A 25,526-nucleotide genomic window follows, 5' to 3' on the forward strand; every position below is an offset into this window, starting at 1 on the left:
GGCTTTATGCTAATTAACAGTACTCTAATGATTCTAAACTCAAGTAGAAGAGAACCATTAGGGAACATACGGACTGCGACCGTGACCATAATATAATGGTGATATTTCTTGAGAACAACTAGGGTAAAGAGCTCTGGTCGTAACTGTTGCTTTGTGGTGACATTTTGCAGCAGAACTACACTGACATAAGACTCAGGCCACTCTCTTACTGGTGTGATATTACTTTGATTGTGAATATAAGTATACATTTGATATGATATTCATTATTTGTGAGTTGAAGTAAATAAAAAATTAGCCATCTTAGACAAATTGTTGTGTAGGGTGGATGGATTTTTTTTTCTAGTTGTTAAGCTATTAATTTTATTTATATATTAATTTGAAACTTATACTTAATGTTGGTTTCAAATTAACACATCCAATTCAGATATTCGGTCAACACAAACATCATTGGGGATTGTTTATTTGAAACTTTTATATTGGAAGGGATGTTTGATTTAATTAGTTAAGGTTTTTCAGAATATAAGTTATGTCTACTTCTGTCTTTACAAGTAAGAGTGTTAGAGTCGGTGATTTGGAATTGTAAATTCTCTTCTTTATGATTTTGACATTTATTATTACATTTTTTAAACTCGTCAACTTCAATCTTTGCGACGAGAAGGATTGGACTAATTGGGTGAGACTCACAACCTTGCCCTCTAGACAGGGCAACCCGATTGAAAAATGAAATAATTTGACTTGAATTTGATTTTAAAGTATGACGAGTTTTAACTTTAGAAAAAAAAACTTAGATTTTTTTAAAATTAATTTTGCACCCTTATTAGAGCAAGAACTATGTACAAGTTTAAATTTGTCCCATGTAACAATATCAAACCTTTCAATTTAAAATACTTTGTTTATTTCGGTGGAGCAAATGAGGGTATATAACTTTATATGTTTGCACACTTTTGAAGGATTTTGCATGCTTTGAGTGATTTAGATGAAATTTTAAAATATGAATTTGAGAGATTGTTTGTTTCAAAAAGAGCCATATGCAACAATTTAAAATCATGCATAAACTACTTTGTACCAGTTTGCACAACTAGAGAATATTCGAATTTGAAAAATACTCCATAGATCTCTAAGTATTGCATTTTGGATTTAATTTAGAAAATACTCATGAAATTTGTACCATTGACATGATTAAAACTTTGACATATTTGCAAGAATGGTCTTTTTATTTACATACCTTTATTTGAAGCTTAAAATGATTGCCTTCTGTTCACTTATAAATTTGAACTGTGAATTTGGTTGTGAGATTTTAAAGTTGCAAAAATTTCAAGCTTGAATTATTTTGAACACAAGAGCCTAAATTTTAAAGCTAAAAAAATTGAATATTTTTAAGCCTAAAGTGCATAAATTTTAAAGCTCAATCTTTTAAATTTTATCAAACCTTAAGAGCCTAAATTTTAGAACAAAAATTTTTTTAAATATTTTTAAATGTCCATATCTCACATATTCTTGAACTTCAGGTTCCTAAAAATTTTTATAATTGAAATTTCTACTTATTTAAAAATTTCCAAGTTTAATTTTTAAATCACATAAAAAATTGACAGCTTCCAAACGTCAACCCACATTAGGAGCACAAAGAGAATGCCAACATTCACAACCGTCTTAAAAGACTCGTTTTTCAGCATCATGAGACATTGTGGTGAAGAAGTAAAAATATTTATTTAGCTCGTGATCTTAAAATGTGTAATAGGTTTTCAATGTTTTAACAAAAAATGGTAAATCACATGCTAGCATTTCATGAGGGTAACTTATTTTCCCAAATAATATTTAATTTCCAACCACAGACACTTATATTTTCCAATGATGGGTATTTGCAAACCCCTAATTTTATTAAAATTTTTCAAATCAATTTGTTATTTTTTTCCTAATGATACTTATTCCCAAAATAAGAGAGAGTGAACACTTTAAAATTTTGCCTTTTCAACCCATTTCATTATAGAAAAAATATTAGCTTAGGGCTCCCGACATCCGGAGTCCTCCCCTAATTCGGGGAAAAAATTTGCGTGCGATAGACGTAAGCAGCGCTGCGTACGATATTGAGGTTATACCGAGGGTACAAGGAAGTTATATCCGATGTATAACCCCTTGTAACATCCCTGTAACCTTCTGTAACTTATCTGTAACCTACTAATAAATTCATAATATATGATAACAGAAGTGCGAAACTTATTTTAGATTACAGGTAGGTTACATAATGTTACACAAAGGTTATAAGGGGCTATACTACGGATATAATCCCCTTATATCCTCGGTATAACCCCAATATCTCAGCAGTAGTCTATCACACACAAATTTTTTCACTAATCCGGAGTCCTTCTCTAATATTTTCTCTCTCATTATATATTACTAAGGAATTAGGTTCGGATGGGGTCGGGTTGGTGATTGGGCAAAAAGGTTAGGGATCGCGAGCTTCCGGCGATCGAGCGGTGGGCTAGCTTGGAGAGTCGCGTGGCACGGCGAGGAGGAGCGCGTAACAGCGGAAGGCTAGGGCAGAGCCTCGGCCGCGTTTGTTTGGGGGGAGCGGTAGGGAGACGAAGGCGGTAGGGAGCCGAAGGAATCCGGCGGCTAGGGCAGACGAGGAAGATCAGAGCTGCCGGTGGTGCGGCCCTGTGCGAGAGAGGAGCGGCCTTCTGTTTGAGCGCGGAGGAGGGAAACAGGGACGGAGTATAGAGCGGCAGAAGGCTCTGAAGGGGAGTACGAAGGCGAGGTCCTCCGAAAACTGTTGTGAATAGGAAGAACAGTGGAAACGTACGGGGGCGGAAGGACAATGGAGACTTGCAGCTTTTCACTGGAGAAAGCAAGAGGAACGGAGTGTAAGAATCGCAGAAACAGCAAGTGAACAGTGGAAAGACTTCGACGGGTTGAGACGGAAAAGGGTTCACGCGACTTGTGTGAACAGGAGGAGAATATGTCGATGGTTTCGGTAGTCTTATGCTGCTGGATTTGCGAGACGAGGAAGAGGAGACGTCGGGTTGTGTGGTAAAAGGCTTGGGCGGAGAGCGGGCTTCAACAGGTAGATAATTAATTAATTACTTAAAGTTTTATTTTCTTTCTTTCTTTACTTTATTTCACGGTCAACAGTGACCTCTTTTTTACTCCTTTTTCTTATAGGTTCCTTTTTAAGTTTTTTGTGCTAAACATGTGTATCATAGATAGATTGTTATCATTGAAGTAAGATGTGAGGTATCGAATTTCACTGTAGTAATGGCTTTTACAATTGTACGTATAATGTTAAAATAATTATACAAACAAACAAAAGTAGCACCAAAACTAATATTTTTTTTCTGTATTTAATTTTTGCAGATTGTTGGATGACATCCACTTGGACTTGCGAATTCCCATTTAGCTGGTAATTGATTATAAAATTTTAGTAGGAAACTCTGACTTAATCCTCACTATACTAAATTGTATGAATGTATGCTGGTTTGTCAAGAGGAGAAACAAACAAATGTGGAATTGCAAATTTTGAATCCTTAAACTATAGAAATTACAATAACATTATAGAAGTAGATTATGAATTGGTAATTTGAAAAGTTTTAGTTAGGTGATCAATTTAGGGAGATGTTACAAAACCTTTTAAAAAACTTGTTATATGATGGGGCCATAGATGTTATAATTTAGTCAATTCATTGAACATGCTAAGGAAAATATTTTAAAAAATAGTTGTTTAGAATTTTTTCAGAAAGATTCGACAAGAAATATAAATAAAATTGTAGTTCTTAGTATTTAAAGAATAACATTTCATAGATCAATACCATTGAAAAAAAAACTTAAGGGCATTTACATGCATATCGCACAATGCTTTTGTATTACATATCTCATACCTAACTTTCAAATTTACACACATAGCACTTAAATTTTAATATCACATAAAAAAAATAGCACCATTACCACTTGTAAAATTGAAATTCACCTTTTCATGCATAGCATTAAAACTACAATGTTCTATGCATGTAAATATGAAATTTTAGGTGTGAGATATCTAAATACATAAGAATTGTGTGCTACGACTGTAAAATTCCCAAAAAATTAATGTCAAATGCCTTTGTTTATGAAATTACTTTATTTCTCGCGTAAAGATCTCTCTTGTAGGGTTGTCAAAAAGCTTGTTGTTTACGAACAACTTGTGTTTGGCTCTTTAAGGGCCCATTTTGGGCAGCTTATAAGTGTGGGGGCGTTTTTGAAAACACCGCGATATCGTTTGGATCGCACGTTTTGCCCGCTTATCCGAAAACGTGGTTACCCAAAATCATGGTTACATTTTTACACTAAACGCAGGCCGCGGGTCGACCCCTGCGGTTGACTCACGGGCCGCGTTTTAGGATAAGCTGTTTATACTGAAACGCACAAGCTGCCACAAACACTTCATAAGTAGCTCGTAATCGAATCGTTCGTTAAGTAAACAAGTCAAACATGAACAAATTTTTTAAGCTCAAATTATAAACAAAACAAACACAAAAAAACCTTTGTTTGGTCTTGTTCAACTCATTTTAGCTCGAAATAAATAAATTATATATATTATTTATATAATTTATTATGTTATATTTTATATAATAATATATTATATATTTATATTTAAATTTAAATCATAACAACTTCTGTGGTGATGTGGTTATGTGCTTTTATTGCACAAAATTTGTGCAAGTTCGAATTTAACAGTTCACATCTATTTTTCTAATTAATTTAAACGATCCAATTTCAAGCTGAGCCCAAATAATAATATGGAAATCGAGCCGAACATGAGCGCATTGTTGATGATCAATTTCGAACACGAGTCAATTTTAAACGTGCCAAGCACGAGCCAAGCCTGAGCTCGCTCAAGCTCTGCCCTTTTGCAACCCTACTATCTTGTGATCATAAATATATATTTTTTTGAATTATAATTTGGGCATTGGACCTCTTATTATGTAAAGAAAATAACTATAAACAAAATAAAGGTTGCAATCTATAAGAAAAATAGAGAAACAAAAAATATACTAATTAAAGGAAAGTGTCACGCCCCATGAAGGCCTCTCTTAGCCGACATAGAGCTTGGTGCAAGTCAAGTAATTTAGTCTATTGCTAGCGCCCATATTGAAACCGATCACTAGAATAAAGTGAGGGTTGAACTTAATTACATGAATGCCCAAATATATAGTTTCATATAATTCCCAAAAAAAGCTCCTTCAGAATTCATATGTTTCCAACTTTGAGTCATTTCTTCTACAATTGACATCAATGTGTATGTTGAAGGATTGCTCAATCTAGTGTGCTGTTAACAAATTATATCAAAACTTTTTTTTTTCAATCCTCCTTTTATTTTTTGATTCCAAACACTTATATGTCTTGTTCAGATAATTATTATGTTTTAGACTCCCCTTAAACTTGAGAATATATCCAGAATTTGGGATACTTTAGGTTTGCTGAATTTCTTCTACCTCTACACTGCTATGAAGAGAAATTCCTTAATCTTCAAGAAGAGTCTTATGATCAAGCTCAGCATTATCTGCTTTTTTTCTTGATATTTGAAAATTTATTTCTTTCTGTAACCTGCTGTGGTTTACTTCTCAGTAATCTGCTTGTATCATTGATCGAGGGAGTTAAAACGCTTCTTTTGATTTATTTCTGTTGATCAGCTCAACAAACTTTTGTTTTGGGTCCTCCAAATTGATGTTAATTGCCCTCTTTCATTCATGATGCTAACTTTTTTTTTCATCCATAATTTCTTCAAAACTTTCCATGTATTCTTATCCATTGAAATTTAAAACCTTCAATTTCTTTTTCAATTATCCTGATTTTTTATTTCTTGTGCTACACATATCTTTTTGTCAACCCTCACACCTTTAGCATTTTATTTTCTGATCTGGATTTTATCTTTATCTCCCTTATTTTTTTCTTTTGGCATTGTCAAAGACTTGTCTTTGATCCTTTTGTGCTTTTTTTTCTTTATTAAACACCTGGATTTATTGACAATCCAAATTTTTAAGCTTAATTTTTTTGGAGTTCTTAAGTAACACTCTTTTCCGTTGTGTCTATCCATCCTAATGTGTTTCCCAAAATTTGAAGTAATGACCTCCGGGGCTTCATAATTCCTGTAGCAGAAAATACAAGCATTGTAAAGCAATTCAAACATAAACAACATTTATTTAGGAGCGGTCTTATACTTTTATCCCATTTACTAACCATCAATTTAACTCCTCAAAATTTCATGCATCCCTTACTAGCCAAACTTAAAAGAATTTAAACATTTAAACTTCACAAAAAAAATTTCGCCTACCAAAGGGTACTAGAGAAAATCGATCCAGTTTTATATTCCATTTTAACATATTGACCATTTCATTTCTTAAATTTAAAGAAAACTGAAAGTTTGTGAAGACATTTTATTACCCTCTACCACTTTATGATATGACAACTATTTTGCGTTCATCAACCCTTGAAAAGGACACAAGTAAATCTTACGCCTTCCTCCTACAAGTATAACAAATGGTGTCATTTCCACATTTTCTTGCAATAAGCCTTCCAACATTTATAGCATTTTTATGCGCCATTTATACCTCTGGAAAAGAAATTGCTGAAGTGCAGAAGCAACTTTACTTGTACCATCTCAGCAAAGAATTATTCTTTTCTATCTTCAGTCCCATTTATAGATATCCCAAATACATTCCTCTGCATTCCCTGATATGCTGCCCTCGAACACTTAAAGCATTACATGGTAGGTCTTTTTCTATGTGACTTGAAGGAATAGGTGGCTGAATTTGCAATTATATGACAAGGTCTTTTTCTATGTAGATTAGAGTAGTCTTTTCCTCTTGTTGGTAAATTCTTTTCTTTCGTTCTTTCTTTTTTAAGTTCTACACATTAATGATGATTCACAATACTGAACTTGAATTTTACCATTGCATCAACATAATTGCTAAACTTTATTCACTAAACATTTACTATCTTAAAACTTAACTAATACAGGTCTAATTTACAGCAATATTTGAATCATTGTTCTTTGCATGATCTCACAATCATGTACTTAAGAACTTCACCATTGATTTGAAGGATTGGTGTTTATTGTAAAACCAGTTGATTTTAGGGCGCCCTCATATTGTTATGCAATTACTCTGAAACCTTATAGTTAATTCCTACATAATGATTTCTTTTGTGGACATTTCTTATCCATGATTTGGATTTTTGGCAATTTAATCATCAGGATGAGCTCTCCAGAGATTATTGATTTGTGTAGCGATGATGAAGCTGAATCAGAAAATATTAAAGATGTTAAGCCTATTATATTATCAGCACCTTCTAAAGGGACAGCTGGCAACTCTTCAATAATTGCTTCTGTGCATTTCCCTGATGACAAGTTTCAACCTATTACAACTTTTAGGAATTCGTATCATCAACCTTGCAGGCAATTTTGGAAATCTGGAGATTATGAGCTGGATCATACTATTGAATCATTACCTAGAAGTATCTTGCTAACTTATATTTGTTAATTTATATGACAGATTTAAGATAGCACATTCAGATTGATGCATGTTTTTTGTGCTCTTAGATGGCAAGAACCGCTTGCGGATCCATCCCAAGTTTCTCCATTCAAATGCAACTTCACATAAATGGGCTTTTGGTGGTATGTTCAGTATTTTTGTAGAGTTTCATCCTTTTCTTAGACAGTGGATGCATCATCATCATATATGTTTCTTTTTCTAATGCTTTCTATATAAAATTTTCATGTTTTGGCAGCAATAGCAGAGTTACTGGATAATGCAGTTGATGAGGTAATCATTATTACACTTGTTTAATATTATCTTATTGGGAGATTTACTTATATACCACATAATTCTTATGAATTTACATATCTTACACCTAAAGTTTTATATTTAGATTTATACTACCTTGTGTTATAACCTTATGCATAAAAAGTGCGTTTAACTTTTACAAGGTTAGTAAAAGTGGTATTTTTGATGTAATGTTAAACTTTGGAGTGTTATGAATATAAATATTGAAGTTTAGGTGTTCGATATGTAAATACATAATAATTGTGTGGTATGTATGTAAATGTCCCTATCTTATTTGGGTGGGAGTGTGGGGCGGTTTTGGTTGAGGGAAGATTAAGCACATTTCTATTTATGATATTTTGAATAAAGCATGTTTACTGCTTTTTCTTTCTTTTTTATTTTTTTATGAAACAAGGATGATAATGAGATCTATGTGATACTTATGATAGAGGAGAGTTGAAGTGCCAATCAGGTTAGATGCACTGAGAGAACCTATAGGTGAAGGAGGAAAGGATTGCTAGCAAAAACTGAACTAGATTTTGTAAGAAAATTGCAATGGAGTAAGAGAGGTAGCAGGAGCTTGTTTGTTTAAATTTGCTAATTCATGTTTTGAAAGTGTCGTCAGTCCTGAGAAAATTTAGAAATTTTAAGCAGAAGGACCTGGATAAATAAAAATTGAGATTTGAAAAGTCACGAGGGACAGTAGAATCCTCTGTTTACTTAATTTATTGAATTGAGCTTAGGGAAAGGTAAGAATAATGAACCTTGAGAGGCTTTATAGATTTTAGTAATATACCTATCAAAGGCTTTGTGTAACTTAGCCATATATGGACCTTTTTTTTTTCCGCATTGTACAAAGCTCTTGCACAACACGAAAAAAATGACAATTTTTTTATATTTACCTTTTCTTTTGTATTGTACAGAGCTCGTACACAACAAGAAGAAAATGAGATTTTTTTTCTTATAGACCTTTTGTTTTGCTTTGTGTGAGGTGAGCTTGGAAAATGCACAAATTTGGCCAACACATCATATTGTTCTCGTTGACTGCTTTTGCTGCTAGATTTTTTTAATCCGTAACACCTTTTTTAACGACTATATTGATTTGACAGTTTCCATTTTTTCTGACATATAATAGGTTCAAAATGGTGCTACGTTTGTCATCATAGATAAATTTTCAGATTCACGGAACGGTGATCCTGCATTACTTATTCAAGGTGTAGTATGCTTTTGGGTTCCATAGACTCTCTTAAAAGTTAACATGAATTATCTTAATTGCATTTTTTTAAATTTTTTTTGTTGGTTTTGTTTCTAACATAATCTGTTTGTTCTAAGATGATGGAGGTGGAATGGATCCAGAATCGTTGCGGCGATGCATGAGTTTTGGGTTCTCTGACAAGCAGTCTGGGTCAACCATAGGACAATGTACTGAAAGTTCGAATTTGAATTTTAAATGTGAGTTTTTTCCCCCTATTACTAATTATGGATGCCTTATCTAGATGGAAATGGTTTCAAGACCAGTACTATGCGGCTTGGAGCAGATGTGATTGTCTTCAGTAGTTGCACGAAGATAAGGTTGCTCATGAATTCTTAAGTCTAACTTTCTATTTATGAATCACCAATACTGGCATGCTAAACCATGTTTTCTTGAAGCCACAAGTTCTTAAATTTAATTTGACTTTAAACTTGATAATATTAGTTCAGTACTCTTATGCGAACACTTTGTGCTTATGACAACTGTGTTTTCAACGTTTGGCTAAGAGATTTATTGAGAGTTTTGATTCATTGATCTGATCTATGAACCATTTTTCCCCTATATTTTATGAACAGTAAGACCGTGTATATTTATCTATATCGTCTGTCTTGAGGGGCACAGCTGTTTAATAAACATTATTTCTATTGCAAAAAATACAGAATCTCATTTAGCTTAAATTCGACATGATGTACAACTTGAACCCCTAAAGTTGGTCGTAGTGTCTTATGCAGTGTGTTTCGTTACTTTTGCACTGTTTTTTGGATTGGAAATGTGTCTTCTTTTCCTGTTAATTTTGTACTTCTAATTTGTTTACCCGTTTGTTAGATGAAGAAAAGAGGGATTTGTGATGCTTATTTTTCTTTTCTCAGACTCATCAAGTCACGGGGCAGTGTTTATGAATTTTAGATTGATATCTGTAGATTTTGATTTGATGTTATGATCGTCCTACCCTTTTTTGTACTAGTTTTTTTTTACCAAACTTTCCCAAATCTACTCATCAACAACATCAAGCCTTTATCCCACTAATTGGGGTCAACTACGTGACACATTTTTTTCACAAGTGTCCTATTGAGTATCATATTTTTATTTAATTCTAATCTACTTACCCAAATCTGCTGAAACCTGACGAAAATGAATAAATAATCTACTAATGCTGGCTCAGGTTCCTAGAAATAAGCTACTCAAGATTAAGAGTGCGACATGAAGCTGAAGGGCTCAATTTGAAGAAATCAAAAACAAATAAACATGAAAAGGCGAAGATGAAGCTTCCAATGGATCTGGACAACCTGAAGCTGGAGGAAGATGAAGATGTGATCCAGAGCTAGAAAGGAAACAAGAAATTGGATTCAAATAAGAAGGATGGATCCAGAGTTTACTATGGTGGCAGAGTATTTTTCTGAGCGTTGAAGCTAATGTTCTTCATTAGCACTGATTAGTGAAAGTTTATAACTTTGATTTCTTCTTAGAAAAAAAATATGTGCCGAAATGTTCTTATAATGTTGACGTTTTTTGATAATTTGTAATTGTTGAATCTAAAACTGTCCTTTGGACTGTGCCAAAGGAATAGTGCTGGATTCCGTGGTCTGGAGAAGGAGAGGGAGAGAAAGAGAGAGAGAGAGTTGCCCCGTTGGGGCAAATAGGGGTGGTCCCCGAGCTCGACAACCTCTTCTATTCCGCACAAGTTTATGTACAAGTGAGAGAAGGGGAGCAAGCTCCCTACATGAGGGAGAGAGAGAGAGGGCCTAAAAGAACCTCTTTTACATTCAAGGGGCTCTTATTTTATAGTGAGAAGTAAAAGGGGAGAGAAAATTACAGATATGACCCTGTTTATAGGGGAGCAATGAGGGGTAATATAGTCTTTTATGTGCTTGGATTTGCCTTTTTGAAGCTTTCGCGTTGGTCTCGTAGGCATTGAGTGGTCAGGCTAGGTAGTTGTTCTTGACTGGCCGAGGTGGCCGTTCATCTGGAGGCTGCTGACCATCTTTCTTCATTGTGGCTGACCCATTATGGTCTACCAGCAAGGATGGTCTGCCAAGTTGGCCGGTCGGGTGATGTTTCATGTGGTCGACCCAAATGACAGACTGAGGTTGGCCGACCTAAGTGATCGGTTGAGTTTGGTTGGCCAAGGTGGCTAGCCGACCCAGGTGGTCGACCAGTGAGTGGCTGTTGACCAGGATGGCCGACAGTGAGTGACCGGCCTAAGTGGTCGGCTACCAAGTAATCGGCCTACCGGGATGGCTGACCAACTGGATGTCAGCGCTTTGTAGGTGCTGGCGATAGCTCCGGTGACGAGGCCTTCAACAATGGCAGATTCTTTAGCTTGTCAAGGCCTTTTTTAGGTTATAAATGAAGCCCACAAGTTTTTCACTTCTTGGAGGCGAATATGCGAGAAGAATGGAAAACTCATTTGTCTCTAAAGCATCATTCCATAAGCCTTAAATTTTTAACAATCTTCTTGCTACTTTTTATTCAATAAGTCTTTTCGAAAAATAATCATCTACTATTGTTTAGATTTGTGGAGAATATAATCAAGCTTGCTTTTTATATTTTTAGGTCGAAAAGTTCCCACAACTCAAGCTTGCTCCGGGCCCATCATGATCTTGGTCTCAAAAGTTCAGTTTCATCCGTTTTAGCAGTGCAATCACTTTTGTCGCTGTTGTCACTATTATAATTATTCAATTCAATTGAGTAATTGCCAAAAAGATATTCCGGAATTAAGTTATGTGAATAGCTAACATCGTAGGTAATCAAAATCATATTGGACCATGTTAGGGAAAACAAATATTTTTACTCAATAGAAACTGAGTTGCAATTGAAGACACCAAGAATAAGAAAAACGGCACAAAATAAGTACCCCACTAGGGCAAGGTTGAGGGTGGTGGTGTTGTGTTTGGAGGACAAGCATGCGTGGAAGTAGTGGAATGGTCATAACGCAGCAAGGAATGACTGTGGTTGGCTGTCGAATGGGACGGATGTGGGCGGCAACAGGGTAGTAGGAGATAGAGGCAGCAGGAAGGTGGTGGCAGGGTGTTGAAAGTGGTTTGGTAGGCACATAGCAGCAGGGCGATGAGGTAGGTGTCTGGGAAGTAGGTGGCAAGGAGCAGCAGCGGCAGCAAGGAAGGGAGAGGAGATGATTGGGACTGTGAGCCAGCAGCGAGGCCGGTTGCTGGGGGTAGTAGCGGTAGCTGGGGAGAGAAGAGGGCAAGAAAAACAAGGAGATAAGCACAAACTCGGAGCAGGATGCAGTGGGATCACGACTTGTCTAGGGACACAACCTTACGGAGACAGACGCCGACGGATGAAAAACTCAAGAAAAACTGACTTAAAGCACAACAATTAACAAATATATAGTTCTAGGGTAAAGAGGAGTGGGACCTGCTCCAAATAGGAGGGAACTGTGCAAGATTGGTCCTTCTCCTTCTGGAACCGGTTTGGCGTGTGCAACAATTGTCGCGCGGCAAAGGCGCCCTGCACCAATAACTTGATAAAAGATGGAACTAGATTAAAGGGATTTACCTTTGAATATTCTTTTTTTTTCCCCTCTGTAGACTATTATTCCAGAGTGCAGAACAAACCACCATAATGAGCAGATTTTTTGGCAGAATTCTGTGCTTTTTATAAGCAATCCAAATCTATCAGATTTTATTAGGAAGAGTTTGTGATAAACAGAGAGATGTAATTATTGATAGTTCCAGATAGCTTGGGGAAAGTTGCATCTATAAAAAAAAGAGGCTCAATGTTCTTGCTCATCATGACTGCGTTTATTAATAATTATTTTGAGAAACCATGCAGAAATTTTGACTTTATGGTGAATCTTAGTTCTGATAGTATTGGAATATGGGGAGGAAGCACTACCGGTAGGAAGAAGACGGTGAAAAAGTTAAACAGCAAGTGTGGGATAATCTTTGAAAGCCTGATTCTTATCAATATTATTGAAATATAAGTATTGGAAATACTAGAATTACATTTTGATAATGATTCTTTTTGGCATTATCAAGGTCTCTACTAATGGTGTAATACAAGGTGCCATTATTCCAATTTTATTTCTAGCCTGCAGGAAACTTATGAACATAGAGGTCAAAAAAGTTATTAAAAACCAGGAAATTAATTGGCAGAGCATGACTTCTAACAGAACAAAAGGAACTAAGACCTTATTACTGAGGATTGCAATGTAATGTGCCATTATTCCTTTTTTATTTCTAGCCTGCAGGAAACTTATGAACATAGAAGTCAAAAAAGTTATTAAAGACCAGGAAATTAATTAGCCGAGCACTGACTTCTAACCGAACAAAAGGAACTACGAACCTTATTTCTGAGGATTGTACACTCATACCCGTACGCCAATCTGAAAGTGCATCCAGTTCTGATTTTATCTTTTCATAAGGAATAAGCCTTAGTTAATTTTAAGTTGAAAATACCAATCCTTTTTAGTGAAGAACTTCTTGTGAGAAATTCCAAGTTGGCTGATAGGTTGTACGAACCATGTTTTGGGTGATAAAATAATCAATAATGGTCAATTTAAGCATTTAAAAAATAAGTATTTTAAGATGGTTGTGACAAGATTTAGTTGGTTAGATTGATGATAGATTTCATTAGAGGAGCAATGGAGAAGCTTAAAGATAGACTTTGGTGATTTGGTTACATATAATGATTGAAAGAACATGCACTCATAGCATGTGTGGAGAAAAGTAGTTCTGAATGATTACAGAGGATCTTGGCTCTAGTGGTATCTTCTGATTTCTTGGGCATTGTTCTTCGGTTTGAGATCTAGTGTCATGAAGAATTTCTTTTGTTAGGGTATAGGGTTTAATCATGACCGGACTTGTGGAAGAAAAGAAACTATAATTGGCCTTCTACTCATCTTGTATTAATAAAAAAATTGGGATAAGTTTTCGTCCTTTTAAAAATTGTGAAAAAAATGAAGAATGGGTCTACAATGATAACATGAGCAGAAGATGTGCAAGAATATCTGCTCATATTTGGTTTAACACAGTATTTAGCACTCAACAAGAATGAATTATGAATGAGGATTCATAAAGCTAACCACAAATGTTGTGATATGGCTTATGACATTGATGATGCATATGATGAACTAATTGAGCATGATCTTATGTCTTCTTAAGTTCTGCCATCGTTTGCTATCTATCTCGTATGACTAATAGGCATCTATTTATGGCAATCCAAATGTGGTCTGATACACCAATCATGACAAATTTTTCCTTTGTCAAAACAGATCGATACACCCTTGATTGTAGAAAATCCATGTCATATATACACTTAACACCTTACACAACAAAAGTTAGATAAGCACAACAAGAAATGATGGAGGTCCACTCTCTTCCTCTTCTAAAGCAATGAGGAAATGAGTAGCATCAATTACACCTGATTGGCTTATACTAAGTATATTTTTTAATTTTTAATAAGAGGAAGAGGAGCCGTGCTCAATGACTGTAGCGCTTTCAACTTTTTCCTTCTCTCATGGGCTTAACCTTGTTTCTCTCTTATTCTTTATTTTGTGGCTTGCTTATGCAGCTTCTCCTATGCCTTCCTCTCACTTGCCTGATAAGTTTTTCTCTTTACGAAGTATTTTTTGTTCCCTTCGCCATTGGCAATGGACCTATGGTGCCACTGCCACCTCTGCATATTTTAGGCACCTTTGTTGAGAAATTCATATTTATGCCGTCCCATCTTGTGATCATGGATATTCTGCACATGGTGGTGGGCTTTTTTTGGATAAAATCTAGATCATTTTTGATCTTCCCTCTCACAATATTTTGAACCACTCACTCTTATCTCTCCCCTTTTGTTTTTCAACTTTAGACGTTAGCTTTTCATTATTCGCTAAATTTGTCCTTTTATACTGGTAAACCTTGTTCTTGTTCTAGTTAATCAATAAAGTTGGTAGTCAGAGCCTTTCAAGTACTTCTTCGTTCTCACACTTGACATCTCATTTTGTATGTATGTCTCTCTTGAGCCCAACAATCGTCATTTTCTGGTTTACCATTGCTCTTTTTTCTCTAAAGAGGTTGTTTCAATATGGCATTGAGTCTGCTTTGCCAACAGACCCAAACTAACACCTACTACTATATGGCTGCAGCTACTAACCTCCTCTTTTTGCTGCTGCTCTTCTGCTACCAATACTTCTTCCTCTTCTAATACCAGTACTTTTTGATCATTTGGGTATTTTTACTTTTTTGCCTCAGGACGTTGTTACTCCTATTAACTATAATTTTGTTGCTATTTTCTGCTGCAAAATTAGCTACAGTCAAAATATTCGACTTTGGAGTTGTTTACTTTAACGAGCTTCTATGTTTATATGCAGATGTTTGAAATGATTATGACTTTTAAATCTAAATTTAAAATGAAATCTTGTTCTTACACTTGTGCTTCAGCGGGCTTTCCTAATTGCAAATATCCTGATTACAACAGTAAATCAACTCGGAGTATTGGGCTACTTTCTTATACTTTCCTAAGGCAAACAGGATGTGATGACATAGTGGTCCCTGTGGTATGATTGACTATAGAATGTTCTTTCCACTAATTTTTATGGCTGATTTATTTATGAATTCTTAAAAAGAAATATGCAAGATTAACTTTTATGTGATACTTTCTTTATGCTGTCTTTGTTATAAATGCAGGTTGATTATGAGTTGAATTCTTTAACTGATGCGATGGTTCATCAACTTCGCGTTGATGAAAAGCAGTTCGCTTCAAATTTGACCACACTCTTGAAATGGTCCCCCTTTCATACAGAAGCTCAATTATTGAAGCAGGCATGTTGCAATGTGTTTTTTCCTTGAAAATTATGTATTTTGAAAGCTACTTTGTTCATTATGCTGTGTCAGAATCTTTATCGGTACTGACGCTGCAGGAAAAAAAGAAAAAAGAAGAAAAAAAAAACTATCTTAACAAAAACCTGCAAGCCTCATTCAGTCTCTGCAAAGTTTGAATAATAAATTTGTGGTCTTTCGTTGTTGTGAGCATGGCTATTTTACTTTTAATTTATTGAATATGAAGAAAGGATTTTTACCATTTAAGTCATCTTTTGTTTTAATCTTATTTTTTTTGTATGCCTGGTGCTTTTTTCAATAGAAATTAACAAACTATGGATTTACTAAATGTACGTTTGTATGAGGAATTTATGGCTTTCCAATTTTATAGCATGGCTATTCTTAATATTTACTGATAATGGAGATTAGAATTTTACTATTTAACTAATATTTTGGTTTAATCATTTTTTTTGTATGCTTGATATTTTTTCCGTGGAAATAAACACACTTATGGTTGTACTTAAGGTGCATTTGGTAGCATTATATTTACTTACTGTATTAATGCAATCATATGTTGATTCTGATTAAAAGTAGACGAATGATGAAAAAATCAAGAATTATCCTTTCATCAACAATCTGGAGATTTGATATTGTTGGCCTTGAAATATAGTACTTTATTGCACCGTACCATCTATTAATGTGTTGGTTTTGCATTGGTATGTTTAACTTTTAGACTGGAAGGAGAAGAGTGGAATATATTAGCTTCTTAAATTCCTAGCAACTTTGAAGATTTGAATTGTAGAAGAGTAGATTCAATGATTCATATGTGCACACTCACTAGGTTTTCGAAGTCATACTTCTTTATTTACTTTTAATAAGTGGTTTGGGAAAAGGGCTATTCTCAAAGTATAGAAAGCATTTGTTTTAGTTTCTGTACTCCGTAAGTAGGAGCAATCAAAAAAGCCCAATGGTAGAAAGTGATGAAAGTTGAAGTTAAAGAATGATGTTTAAAATGAGGATATTTTAGGAATATGTCTTGAAATTTGTACAAAATCAAAATTTCTATTTAATTTATTTTCTCTTGTGCAATATCTGACTTTGTATACAACTTAGGTGGATTGAGATCGTGCGATTTGTGGGGTGAGATGATTTTTTATAATAAATATATTTTTTTTGACTTTCTCACCCTTGATTCTATTGTAATGAAATATATTGAGTTTAGTTTTTTTTCAAATTTATTTTTATTGAAATTATTTTCTTAGAAACAAAAAAAAATGTATTTCAGTTGATTAATGTTGTTCATTAATATAATAAATAAAATCAAGATTTTATAAATGCTTACTAATGTATAATTAAGGCTGTTTGTTACCAAAGTGTATTATATTTTGGGCATTACAATGATACAAGAAAGAAAAACTGGTCAATGGGCGTTGGTTATATTTTTCTACCATGTGGCCGCCATATAGAACATAATCACTAGTAAAAATAGGCTATTAAATATATCTATCAAGCAATTGAACTTTTATTTCCTATTGTTGATCTCTTACCCTCGCATTACCCAATCAACTCCTATGACAAATCTTAAAGATCGATTTAATGTCTCAAATAATTATAATTCTAAAAAATCTTTGGCAAAAATCACATGCTAGTCATCGTGCTGTTTTCTTTGGCTTGAGCTGTCTCTATCAACAATTCTCAGGAGCTGTTTCTCTATGCTGCTCGGGTGACTCGTCATATTTGTTTCTCTTGGTATGTGCAACTATGTTGCTCGGTTAACTCATCGACTCCCTCATTGACCTACATCGCTTATATTCATATTGGCCATCCTATCTTGGCTTTTCTATGGACTATTGCCACGTTGAAGCTTGTTTGCAGACTATCATCATGCTGCAACTGTGCCTGTGGTACTTCACCTCGTCTCGACTTCGCTTTAGGTCCATCATCCAGTCCCATATCATCTTGACTTTTCGTTGCTTGATTATCTTTGACGGCTTCAAGTGTTTGATAGGTTAAGTAATTATAGATTCTAACAAAAAATAAAAAAAGTTCATTCATAACAAAGATTATCTTCTCAAAATACTTTATATTTCTGTCTCATTCATGACATTTTCACATAATCTCGTGATGTTGTTTTAAAAATAATTCATTAGTTTCGTTTGTGGCATTATTTTTAATTCCTTAAAAAGTTTAATGGGCTAAATTGAACCATTTATATGCTATGAGACTAAAATGATCCCCATGAATAGTCTAAAGGGATAAATTGATGCTTTTATATACTTCGAGACTAAAATAATCCCCACATATAGTTGTGGAATTTTTTGGTACTTTTCTCTAAGTAGTATATGGTGTTATTATTTTAATTAATGTAGGTATTTATTCTTTCCATGTCAAATTACTTTTGGTTCACCCTTTTTTGTTCTTGCATTTCATGTCGATTCCATGTATTGACCATATTGTTCATTTTGTTTTTCATTGATTTTTTAGTACTCGTAAGTCCAATTATTTAGGGTTGGCTTGGGATCGATTTTTGTCTGCTTTGCTTTCATATTGCCGCCACAGTTCTATTTGAGGAATTGCTTTCTTGCTGCTTTTTAGAAATTTTTGCGGTAGAAAATAATTTTTTTAACCTAACCTGTTAAAGTGTGATGGTTGTTAGAAAGCTGCGGTCTGACTTTTTGAAAATAAAATAAATTTGTAATAGCCGCTGTAGCTTTTGAAAAACAGTTTGTTCAAAAACAACTTTATAGTTTCTTCTTAAAATAGCTGCAACTGCCTCAAACAGACCCTTAACCTCTTCTTTTGTTGTGCTGCACAATAATTTTACACCTTATCCATATTTTAATATTTGTCACTTATGACTATGATGTCTTTAAGTTTTTTTGCATAATACTCTGATAAATAAAGCCTAATTTATATTAAGTTTATAAATTTTACCTTATATTCTCCATACCATTCTCTCATCGCTTCAAACTTTAGGAATATTTTGCCATTTTAGGCACACTGTTTCATTGTTACTTTTTTAGTGTGGAATCAGTGCATTATTGTTTTAGGACTGATATTTATTATTAGGCTTTGTTCTGTGAGTTTTGTCTATCATCACATGCTAGCCATGTTTTACTCACGCATGGAGAAATCGATATTTTTTGAAGCTAGTAATGTTTGCATCATAACTATATGGAGGAAATTTAGAATGGAAAGCAATGAGCTTCTGTATCATGTGCTATTTTGATTTAGACATTTAATGGCACAACTCCTAAAGAATTTTATGTCTTGTAATATTTTTGACATATGATGTGGTTTGTGGTACCCATATTATTGATAAGCAAATCCATTGAATTCCACATGCTAGTTTAAGGGGTGATTCTGCATTTCCTTGCTTGTTTATTACGTTACATAGTTTTGGTTATTGCTAGTTTTCTTGAATTTCATTACTTTATATTTATAGCATGCCTTACCCCCTTGTCTGAACCATTCAATTATTTTTAATTTTTTTTTACTGGAGGGATCTTTTTACTTATTTAGTGCTTATTCAGAAATTGAAATTCACATTTGCTTTGAATTTAATGAGCAGTTTGATGACGTAGGACCTCATGGAACCAAAATTATCGTGTTCAATCTGTGGCACAATGATGCTGGTGTTATGGAACTTGATTTTCACACAGATTCCGAGGTAGAATAGCTTCCTGTTACTTTTATCTTTTATATATTCTTTTAAATCTGGTACTTCAATTCATGCCTGCCCTACAATTCTTTGCATTCCCTTCTTGTTGATCCATATATATTTTTTATTAATTTATTTTCATTGTTGTTTTATCTGTTTTTTGCTACATATCTGATAGTTTTATTATTCTCATGCCTATCTTTGAGTTAGCTTGCAATGAAATGTTTATGAAGTTATTTTTCCCTTCTTGCTCGTGCTTGCAGGATATATTGATCGCTGGAGGGCAAGCAGAGCAAACGAAAGTAAAGAAGTCAAATACTGAATCTGAAATAAGCCAAATAAATGTTGCAAGCCGATATCAGTATTCACTTAGAGTAAGTAGAGATGCAATGTCTGACTTGCCAAATGGCAGTTTTTTTTATTAATACTTTGAATTTCACAATTTACAGGTATACTCATCAATCCTATATCTAAAGTTGCCTCAAAACTTCAAGATCTTGTTACGTGGACTAGAAGTCGAGCCCCACCACATTATTAAGGATTTGTTGTATATTGAGTGTATTAGGTACAGACCACAAGTTGATATAAACAAAGAGGTTTGTATAATAGATACAATCAAAATTATTATTGCTCCATGTTGTATGATTTCTTCACCATTTAACATTTAGTTCGACTTCACTATCATCAAATTCTTGTGCTAATGACTTTTGATGTCCTTGGTTATATGCTTCTAATATTCTTTATTTTGGTTAGTATGAAGATTGAAGTGATTTACACACCTCTGATTGGTGGAATCTGCTTTTCTTTATTTCATTTAGTGCTTTCTTTGTTTGAGATTTACTATTACTTACCTAAAACTATGTTTTAGCAAAGAAGATTCACGTCTATTTTTTTTTCTTACAATTTTACTATTCATTTTCTGATAAGCTTTCCTTATCAAACCCTCTAATATCTGCGAACTTAATTGCCTTATATAATTTAATATTATATGAATTTGTATTGTGGTTTAAGCTTTTGCCTGTTATACTTGAACAAATTGCCAACTCGTTTTCTGCGAGCTATGCGACTGTTTAGTTTTTGAAGCAATTCTCATCATGCAAATTTCACTTGTAACTTTTTTTTAAGCTTGTTAGTTTCCCCTTCATTGTCAGATTAACTTTGTCAAACTCTCTAATTTTCACTAACTGAATTTTCATTATGTCCTTTTTATGAGTTGCTACATGTAGGGCTGTAATCGAGCCGAGTTGAGCCAAGCATGCCATGGACTGGATTTGGCTTTGTCATATTTCGAGATGTTCATGCTTGGCACTTGTTTGAACCGGGCTTTAACATATATGTTTGAAATTGGCTTGTTTAGATTTTTAAAAAATCATACTTGTTTTGTTCATATTAATTGATCAAGTAATTTAATGAATTAATAAACAAGCTAAAATTTTGAGTGAGTACTGGATTTTTCTTGTAAAATTATTAACAATTAATTTTATAAATCTAAAAGAAGTAGCAATCAAATAAATTTTGAATTAGTTTTTAATTATTTTACACCAAATTAATTAAGATATTATATAAATTGCAAGGAAGCTTTATTGCAATCAAAAAATATAATTGGGTATTAGCAAATTATTTCTTGAAAATAAAGAAATAATAAAAAATTGCTTTAAATTAATATGCATATTGATGCTAAATTATAATGTGTTACTACTAATTTTTTAATTAAATATGTTCTACATAATCATATTTTATTTAAATAATATATCATATATGATAGAAGTTGTTATTGAGTTTACAATAGAGCATTAACAACTTATTTGTTGAACAATAAATGAGTTTTTTTATGAACAACTTATTTGTTGAACAGTAAATGGTTCAGACTATGTTATATTTTGTTCATTTAACATTCGAGATCTAAAATGTTTAAACTATTTTTTTACTATATTGAACAAACTTGATTGTGTTTTAATTGAGCCGACTTCGGGTTGTTTATCGACACATTCATTCGTTTACAACCCTAGTTGCGTGTTGAAGTTTAGGCTATTCTTCAGTATTCTTGAACAAACGACTGTGGCACTTTCTTACCTTTTATTCTGGAACAAACAACCCTGATCATGCATTAATAAGCTTTACCTTTCTTTTTCATGACAAGTTTCACCTAGATTTTAAATTTTAGCAAGAAGGCATATACTGAAAATTGATTTAAGATTTTAAAGAGCTAGGCATAAATTTCTGGAGCATGCTAACCTGGTAGATCCTTATAGATCCATTAATGTGCTTTGTTATTTTGAGTTAGGCTTAGTTTTATGTACTGCAAGTCTTTACTCAGCTGCAGAAATTACATAATGGATTGAAAACTCTCAGTTCTTTAATTTTAGACTCCCTGATAAGGATAATGCTGTTCCTGCTTTATTTAGATATTAAATGCTTGCCACGACTGATGTTAACATATATTCGTATCTTTATTCAGGTAATTGTGGACACTACACTTGGATTCATGAAAGGTGCCCCTAGCATTAATGTTCAAGGATTTAATGTATATCACAAGAATCGCCTTATTCTGGTATTTTCACATTGCCAAACTCGGCCTTTAGACCTAAATTATAAAATAGAAACTGTTGCGTTCTTCTTTATCTGTTATATTCTTGGTTAAGGTTTGCCATTTATTGGTTATAGTCTTCACTGCATTGTCCGAATGGCTTATGGGTTTGGATGACACATAAAATCAAAGTTTCATGTTGATTCCTCCCTCTTAATAAAGAAAAGGGAGTGAGAGATGTAGAAAATAAGAAATTAGAAAAACTCCCAAGAATTTTTATTCACTTCTATTGTACAAAAGGAAGGTATATCTAGGCATTAGAAAATACAAATAAATCAAAAAAAAGGAGGGAAAAATAATTAGGGACTATGATCCTATTGTAAAGCACATGATTACAATTCGGGGGTGAAGAGAGACATATCTAACTGTACAAAGCTTGAATTCTTGTGCCTTGATCTAACGATATAGTGCTTTGATTCACGTGCCTTGATCTAATTGTACAGAACCTCAATATGTATGCCTTAAGTTTTTGTTATCATTGGAGTAGAAATTCAACCCTCCCCTAAAACTGGATGGTAGAGATTTACCATTTCAAGTTTGTTTATAATATTTTTAAATGTTTGTGATAACGGAGTTAACCTAAACCACAATCAAAACGAAAATATAAATATGTTATAAACTCCTCAAAACAGGAAATAAACCGAAACCAACATAAAATGATACCAGAGAAAAAGGGCAGATACACACCACCTCGGGATGAGTTAAAATCGAAGCACCTTCTCGCCATCAGATATATCCTTAGAAAGTAAAAAAGGGACGCCAACTGCTGTCCAAACATCAATCTCACCAAAAAGTAAATCTAAAATAGAAGAAGTAACATATAAATAACCATTGATAATTAAGGGGGAACCCCTCACTTGGGCAACAAAACTAGTCCCTGGAGCAAGGGCTGGCCGGTCCCCTTGATCGAACTAGCTGAACTAGTTTAGCAAGCATCTGGATTTAGCTCCTATCTAGCCTCACGTCAATCTCCTGGGGTTGGGGGAGCTTCAATCTCATTTGTCAAAACTTCTGTCAGCCCATTGCCGAGGGCGTTGTTGTAGCCTCTTGGGGCTCAAGGGTCTTCTACAACAGTTCGAAAAACACCTGGATCCCACTGGCGACTACACCATCCCCTAAAGCAGCTGAGGATTTTTTTCCACCTGCGATATATCCATATCAATTTGCTCTCTTTGGGATTTCCTATTGATCCGAACTGAGTCGGAATGTCTCACATATACTGTTGAGTCCTATCAAAGAAATCCCTAGTCAGGTAAACTTGATATGAAGTGAGGGTAGCCTGAACATTCCTGAACGATGGTGACCATGATGGTAAGGTATTGACCTTGATATTTTGATATGCTCTCTGTCGTAACCGTCCCTTGTTTGGAGCTGGCGTTCTAGTGCTATCATCCTCTGTCAGCACCAAAATTGGTTCCACTGATGCTGCTCTTCTTGCAAGGGCACCTGTGATCTCGGGCTCCGTCTCTTCTTGCAAGGGCACCTGTGATCTTAGACCCCGTCAAAGGGAGGAGGACGATGCACTTTCCATCATTGGTGCAGGAGTAGATGTTTTTGAATCCGTCATGCTGCCCTACAGCTAAATTGCCACGGTCTCCTCAATAGCAGGTGATAGGCATCCATGGGTAAGACGTCACACCACACATGATTCTGCAGTTGGCTCCCAATCAAAAAACTACAAGGTACCTTCAATCAATGTTCACTATATTCTCTTTTGTCAGCAATGTGAGAGAATACGACTGAGAGTGACTTTGAGTCATGAGGCCTAATTTCTCAACAATTTGTGTAAGCTCCACATTCTTATTGCTCCCTCAATTGATGATGAAACTGCATACTTTCCAATTCATCGTACAACATGTGTAGAATATGTTCTGGCGAAGCAACTGTAGATTCCTCGTATCCTTGGTCTATAAGACCCGTCGAATCATAAGCATCTCGCTTTCATTCGGTAGAAGATACACGTCACCCCACTCAGTTGTTTCCTCATCGTTAACTTCCTCCATCGTGCCTATTCGATGAAAGACACAACTTGACTCGTTAGGTTGTTGGATCCATAACATCTAAAGCATTTTCTAGTAGGTGCTGTAGTTGGTGTGTTACTCTTCTCGGGCTTCTTCTCACTCGGAGTGACTTTGTCCTTAATTGAACCAGTTTTCTCAACTCCCTGAGGCGTGCTCTTACTGGTGTCTTCAACTGGTGATGGTTGCCTGCTCTGTCTCTAATTTCTCTTCACCTTCATACCTAAGGTCTGGACATATCCCATTGTTCTATATAGCTGTAGCTGCACGACATTGTCGATAGAGAGCTTCAAACGACGAAAATATTTTGTTATGGTATGTTCCTCTGGCTCGATCAACTCGTACTTCATTTGCAACTGGTCAAATTGTGTTGTGAACTCCATTGATATATCTTATCTCTCTGCAGTTGGTTGTGGTCCCAGGAACATATTTGTAGGTAATGAAGAGATGTATTTTCTCTATTCGTCTTCCTCATCTTCTTCCACTTTGTAGCCTTGTCACTGCTTTCTCTCTTCTTGTGTCTCTGCAGGTTTTCCTACCACAAAGTGGCTCTCTTTCTCAATTTGATGACCGCTAATTTGACCATATTTTCTTCTGGTATCTCTTTGTTCTCGAAGATTCTTTCAACTGACAGCTTTCATTCGATAAAGTCGTCAAGGTCCATACCTCTATCTAACTCTAGTAGATCCACTTTTATTCCAGAGTCCAAGTGTCTCCATATGTGGCCTCTTCTCTAGGTCTCCTCTGATACTAGATTCTAAAGTGTCGTGGCTTTTCTTCTTCATCACTAAAATCCTTCCCATGGAAAGGGTTGAAATTTTTGTCGCTTTCGCCCTTTTGGCTTTTATCTGTCACGATTGAGGGTAATTTTCCATTGGATTTCATTCTCCATGTCCGTAAGCTTTCCCTGAAGCTGATGGATCGCCCATTGTATCTATTCCTGGGTATGCACGAACATGTATCACTTTGGTGACATGATTATGATTTGGCTTTTGAAGGTGTTTGTTGATAGGAAAGAAGAAAATTTAGTGGAGAGGCAAGACTGATGCTAGGAAACTTTAGGATAGAATCAGGGTTATGCTAGCTTTGATACCAATTGATACCGGAGTCAACCCAAGCCACGATCAAAATTGAAATATTATTGTTGAAATTCAAATATTTTAAAACGACGACTCCTCAAAATAGTAAATAAATGTTCATTGACATAGAAAGATACCCTAGGGCAACAACGAAGGCAATGGGATGTGTGGCGGTTGGTATGAGATGGGTTGGCAACAGGGTGGCTGGAGATGGATTGGGTGACCATCTAAAGGCAGCAGGGAGAGGGTACGTTGTTGTTGTTTGGTTGTTGGTGAAGTATATGGGTTGGTTTAAGGTGGAAGGAAGGTCAGTTGGACAATAGATGCAGGAGAGAGGTTGGCTGTCTTGTAGAAGGCAGTAGGGAG

General features: G+C 34.8%; 1 protein-coding gene across 4 annotated transcripts in view; it reads left to right on the forward strand.

The window, feature by feature from the left end:
* The first annotated feature begins 2,589 nt into the window (after nt 1–2,589).
* The window catches only part of LOC110018755 (protein MICRORCHIDIA 6-like), a 78,076-nt gene continuing 55,139 nt past the window's right edge, over nt 2,590–25,526 (forward strand). For 2 of the 4 annotated variants that reach the window (XM_020716171.1, XM_020716175.1), the window contains exons 1-14: nt 2,590–3,061; nt 3,352–3,397; nt 7,226–7,485; nt 7,571–7,645; nt 7,759–7,793; nt 8,929–9,007; nt 9,126–9,215; nt 9,290–9,365; nt 15,475–15,553; nt 15,684–15,818; nt 19,387–19,485; nt 19,740–19,850; nt 19,926–20,072; nt 21,935–22,027. In XM_020716171.1, coding sequence (XP_020571830.1) covers nt 2,980–3,061; nt 3,352–3,397; nt 7,226–7,485; nt 7,571–7,645; nt 7,759–7,793; nt 8,929–9,007; nt 9,126–9,215; nt 9,290–9,365; nt 15,475–15,553; nt 15,684–15,818; nt 19,387–19,485; nt 19,740–19,850; nt 19,926–20,072; nt 21,935–22,027 — 1,407 coding nt within the window. In that variant the 5' untranslated portion in view covers nt 2,590–2,979. Of the gene's footprint in view, nt 3,062–3,351; nt 3,398–7,225; nt 7,486–7,570; nt 7,646–7,758; nt 7,794–8,928; nt 9,008–9,125; nt 9,246–9,289; nt 9,366–15,437; nt 15,554–15,683; nt 15,819–19,386; nt 19,486–19,739; nt 19,851–19,925; nt 20,073–21,934; nt 22,028–25,526 lie in introns of all 4 variants that reach the window. The other 2 variants (XM_020716173.1, XM_020716174.1) reach the window with 2 other exon arrangements.

This window comes from Phalaenopsis equestris, unplaced genomic scaffold (assembly GCF_001263595.1).
Source record: "Phalaenopsis equestris unplaced genomic scaffold, ASM126359v1 Scaffold000036, whole genome shotgun sequence".
Classification (NCBI taxonomy): domain Eukaryota; kingdom Viridiplantae; phylum Streptophyta; class Magnoliopsida; order Asparagales; family Orchidaceae; genus Phalaenopsis; species Phalaenopsis equestris.